This window comes from Clinocottus analis, unplaced genomic scaffold (genome assembly GCF_023055335.1).
Source record: "Clinocottus analis isolate CAN_PGR_092001 unplaced genomic scaffold, fCliAna1.0.p SCAF_98, whole genome shotgun sequence".
Taxonomy (NCBI): domain Eukaryota; kingdom Metazoa; phylum Chordata; class Actinopteri; order Perciformes; family Cottidae; genus Clinocottus; species Clinocottus analis.
The window spans coordinates 32,501-37,500 of record NW_027176260.1 but is presented as its reverse complement, the minus strand read 5'-3'; the positions used below and the strand labels follow the sequence as shown (position 1 = coordinate 37,500).

At 50.4% G+C, this 5,000-nt stretch overlaps 1 protein-coding gene across 3 annotated transcripts in view; it reads right to left on the bottom strand.

The window, feature by feature from the left end:
* Nucleotides 1–1,009: 1,009 nt before the first annotated feature.
* The window catches only part of sema5ba (sema domain, seven thrombospondin repeats (type 1 and type 1-like), transmembrane domain (TM) and short cytoplasmic domain, (semaphorin) 5Ba), a 28,123-nt gene continuing 24,132 nt past the window's right edge, over nt 1,010–5,000 (bottom strand). For 2 of the 3 annotated variants that reach the window (XM_068570896.1, XM_068570897.1), the window contains one exon: nt 1,010–3,241. In XM_068570896.1, the coding sequence (XP_068426997.1) occupies nt 3,065–3,241 (177 nt within the window). In that variant the 3' untranslated portion in view covers nt 1,010–3,064. Of the gene's footprint in view, nt 3,242–4,859; nt 4,926–5,000 lie in introns of all 3 variants that reach the window. The other variant, XM_068570899.1, reaches the window with a different exon arrangement.

The following is a 5,000-nucleotide window of genomic DNA, read 5'->3' as shown; positions in this document are numbered from 1 at the left end:
GCGGACTTCACTGCGCCTCTTCGTCCCGCGACGGAAGCTTCTGGCCGGTGATGAAGAGCCGCCGACCCTCTGGCCGCCGGGCCGCACGCGACCCGACTGCTCGGCTCGTCGGTGCCATCCATCTCGCCTCACTCGGACAGAGCTGCAGGCTCTGAGCTCTGGCTGGATCCAGACTGTGAGGAAGGGCACGTAGCCGTGCACGTAGCCGTGCACGTAGCCGTGCACGTAGCCGTGCACGTAGCCGTGCACGTAGCCGTGCACGTAGCCGTGCACGTAGCCGTGCACGTAGCCGTGCACGTAGCCGTGGCGGTCCTGTGCTCTCATTAGTTTGTGAACTGCCGTTCTGAAGCTTCGCGTTTACAGATGTGGCCGCCGCCATCTTGGATTCTTGCAACCAGTGAATAGAAAGTGACTTCATGTACATCACTGCTGACAGACCTGTCAATCACCAGGTAGCCCCGCCCCTAAAAACGCTGCGAACATGCTCATCGCTTTTAGCCGAACGACAGCCTGTAAGCCTGAACACAATCACAAAGTCATCGCTATGCTATAATTCATAATTATATTCCTCCCTGCGCGTGGTGGGGTGTGTGGAGGAGTGTGTGTCTGCCGTGGTGCACTGCATCATTGTGTACCGAGTGTGTCGGTCTGTGACAGTAACTCACTCACTGAAGGCCTGGAGCACACGAGCCGCTGGGCTTCAGCTGGATGGATGTTAGTTCTGTTTCATCCCACAAGGTGGACGATACAAAACAATAAACGTATTCAAACAAAGTTTATTAAAACAATAAAACAACTATACAAACTACACTGTAACTGTGTATATGCTATACAATGACCTTTTATTACTGTTTATGACATTTATGACTTTTTATGACTTCCTCTCACACACATTGTGTTACTACTTTATTAACACCACTACTCTCATCTGATCGTCAGTGTTGTCACAACATCTGGAATGACGGCGTGTTTCAGAACAAAGCTCCAGAGATCGGAGGAGAACATCTCATTGTGTTGGCATCAAGGTTTATTATCCTTTCATAATGTACAATATACAAAAATATAGGGTACCAAAAAATTCACAGTGTCTAAAAGGCAGTGATGACAGTCTACGTGACGGTTGCATAGAAGGGCCAGAGCCTCACATCTCAGGGGGCGGAGCTCAAAACGGACGGGGGCGGAGTTTAGACCCCAAGAGACTTTTATTCCTCCACCATCAGCGACTCTGCAGTTTGATATCGGAGGAGTAGTTTTCTGTCACATCCTGGAGCTCCGCCCCCAAACTAACCTCATGTGGTGTTTTTAGCTGCTGCACTTATTCATTTAAACACCTGTAAGGCTTTTTTTGTGTTTTTCTTTTCTTTTTTAAACAAACAGTGTTAGCTTTACAATATACAGACAGGTGAGCTGCAGAGCGGCTGCTATGTACAGATGGAGCTCTCGGCATCTCGTGCACGTCCGGTAGCGGATTAGCATTCATCCATCAGGCATAATAATAATAACAATAATAATAATAATAAAATATATGCTGTAAAAATGCCCTTTATAAACCAAGGTTCGACTTAAAATATTGTCGGTTCCACCCGTCAGGATGTGATGCTTCAACTTACAAGACCAACGTCTTTATTTATGAAATATAGAAAAACAGAAACCAGTAGCCAACAACAGAATGACGTGCTCGTATATAATCGTGTGTATGAAAGCATTTACATTGTAGAAAACACACACACACACACACACACACACACACACACACACACACACACACACACACACACACACACACACACAATGGATGTTTTGTTTCAGTCGTTCTTCATGAAAAAGAAGAAAAAAAGCCTCATCTTTTTATTGTTTTATCTTGGTGTTAACATTATGTTGTTAAGATGCAATGGTTACCCCAACTCATGGAAATAAAAAAATTTAAAAAATCAAGCAAAACAAAAGTGTTCATCCACTAGAGAAACAAGAATTTATCATCTATATTTTCATTTCACAAAATATCTCCTCCTATGCTACAGAGCTCGATTGAGAATAAAACAAATATCTTAAAAAACAAACATAAAAACAACAGAAGTGCCTATTAGCTTATTCTACGGCCACAGAAGCCCCGCCCATTTGTCCGTCAGAAGCCCCGCCCATGTGTCCGTCAGAAGCCCCGCCCATCTGTCCATCAGAAGCCACACCCTGTCTGTCAGAAGCCCCGCCCAGCTTTCCGTCAGAAGCCCCGCCCATCTGTGGATCAGAAGCCCAGCTGTCCGTCAGCACACTGGCCATATGTGATATGACCACCGGGCTATTAGCAGAAGCAGAACCGAAGCGTCGACTGGAGAACCAACTAGATAACTGGAGAACCAACCAAACGACTGGAGAACCAACCAATCAACTGGAGAACCAACTAATTAACTGGAGAACCAACTAATCAACTGGAGAACCAACTAATTAACTGGAGAACCAGCCAATCGACTGGAGAACCAGCCCACTCCTCTCAGAAGTTTTTATTGTTCTCGAAAAAAATAATAAAAGTGAAAAACAGACGGAAAACAAATCTTCGCTCGCGGCCCTCTGTTGCATTCAGGCACCCAAGGAATTCCCAAAGCTGTATGTACAGTTCAGACCGCCTCCCACAATGCCTGTTCTATGTTCTCCTCTGTTGTTGTTGTTGTTGTTGTTGTTGTTTTGTTCCCCACAGGCTGAGACTGTGGCGAGTGAGGGGGGAGAACGGGGATCCAGATCCACAGGAATGTAATTCCATTAAATGAAATGTTCTGTTCATGGAATCTCATCTCAGCAGCCGAGTCCAGGAGTTCTGGTCCCAACAAAGAGTCTCGAGCTGACGCCCTCCGCCAAACCTCGCCAACAGAACCCCGCACACCAAACCCCCCAACCTGGTTGCATAAGTCCCTGAATGCACCAGGACTCGGGCCTCGTGGTCCAAACCCGCATAACTCCTAATGGAAAGGTCCAGAAACGGTTCAGTTCCGGTCCCTGTGGCTCAGCAGGGGGTCTGTCAGCGGGGGGTCTGTCAGCAGGGGGTCTGTCAGCGGGGGTCTGTCAGCGGGGCTCAGCTGGTGTTGTTCTGGTTGTAGGTCCGGCAGGGCGAGGGGGAGGAGTTGGGCTGGTAGTCGAACTTGCCCAGCGCGGCGGGGTAGTAGGTGGTGGTGTAGACGTTGGGCTGCTGCAGCGGCGTCGGGAAGAAGTTGGACCGCTCGTCCGGCAGCAGGTTGTTCTTGTTGAGCGTCTGCAACACACGAGAGAACAAGGAACGCTTAATGACACGTCATTTAACTCATGTTAATACTTATGATACGCCTTATAAAAACATTCAACACTCTAGGAAACATGCTGGAGGATGTTTTCACAGATAAAGTTTGGATGATCTTTCTGACGGTCCTTGAACGCATCACCTGCTGCGACAAATGCTTCCATCAGAAAAATCAGCCGAACCGAAGCCTGTATTCATGCTTCATGTCTCACTTAAAATCTCTCATATAATAATCTGGCCTCAGATGTGGAGGTGCTGACTCTCATGGCTCTGCAAAACGCCCCAGTGAATGCTGGAGGTCACGGTCCGAGGTGGCCAACAGGGCCGCATCGTCTGCAAGGAGCAGAGGCGATCCAGAGCACCCACCACAAGAACCCCAGAGGGACCCGGTCCAAAGCCTTCTCCGAGTCCACAAAGCACATGTTCACTGGTTGGGCAAACTCCCAGGACCCCTCCAGTAGTCTTTGAGGGTAAAGAGCTGGTCCACTGGTCCACTGGTCCACGACCAGGACGGACTCCACACTGTTCGTCTTGAATCTAAGGTTTGAGAAGCGGTCGGAGCCTCTTTTCCAGCACCTTGGACCTCCTTCCAGCACCTTGGACCTCCTTCCAGGACCCTGAGCCTCCTTCCAGCACCCTGGACCTCCTTCCAACACCCTGGCATAAGCTTTCCTCGTGAGGCTGAGCAGTGTGATACCTGATAGTTCAGCACACTCTCCGGTCCCCCTTCTTGAAGATGGGAACCAGCACCCGGGTCCATGGGATCTGTTCCTGACCCCCATGAGACACTGAAGAGGTGTGTCAGCACAGACAGACCAACAACGTCCAGCACCTTCAGCATCTCAGGGTCTCATCCCAACGGTGCTTTGCCACCAAGGAGCTTCAAGACTACCTCAGCGGCCTCCAGCAGGGATACGGGTACGTCGAGGCTTCAGGCGCTGCTCCCTCTCCAGGAGACATGTTGGCCGGGTTTAGGAGTTCCTTAAAGAGCTCATTCCACCGCCCGACCATGTCTCAGTACGGGTCAGCAGTTCCCCCCCATGATGAGAACAGCTGGCGTCCGTCCTGCTTTCCCTTCCTGAGCCGTCGGAGGGTTTGCCAGAACCTCCTTGAGGCCAGCAGGAAGTCCTTCTCCATGGCCTCCCCGAACTCCTCCCATGCCAGAGTTTTAGCAACCGCTGCAGCCCTGCTGGCCTGCTGGTGCCCATCAGCTGCTTCAGGAGACCTCTGGACCTGAAAGGCCTCCTGAAGCATGACGGTGTCCACCACCGGGTTCTCGGGTTGCCGCCACAACACCGATGACCTTCTGACCTCAGCTCCTATCGGCCGCGTCCACAATGGAGGCTTTGAACTCGGTCCAGTCGGATCCCTCTGGATGAGGGGGACGTTCTCCCGGAGGTGGGAGTTGAAGAGCCGGACAGGATCCTCCGCCAGACGTTCACGGTTCACCCTCACAACACAGTTGGGCTCATTCACCTTCTCATTCACTCATTCACCTCCTCCCTCCTGAACTACCCTGTCGAGTCAGATGTGGTCATGTGGTCACGAGCGGGTCATGATCTGGTTCTTGGGTCTCTAACCGCCGGCCTCTTACCGACAGAAGCTCCGAGTCTCATCCTCTCATTTCGCGCCTCCTTCTTCACCCTCGGAGGTTTGTTTGCTTCCAGGTTTAGCGATGAGGAGATTAAAAGAGGAGACGCGTCACATACACAAGCTCTGTTTTAACATCACATTC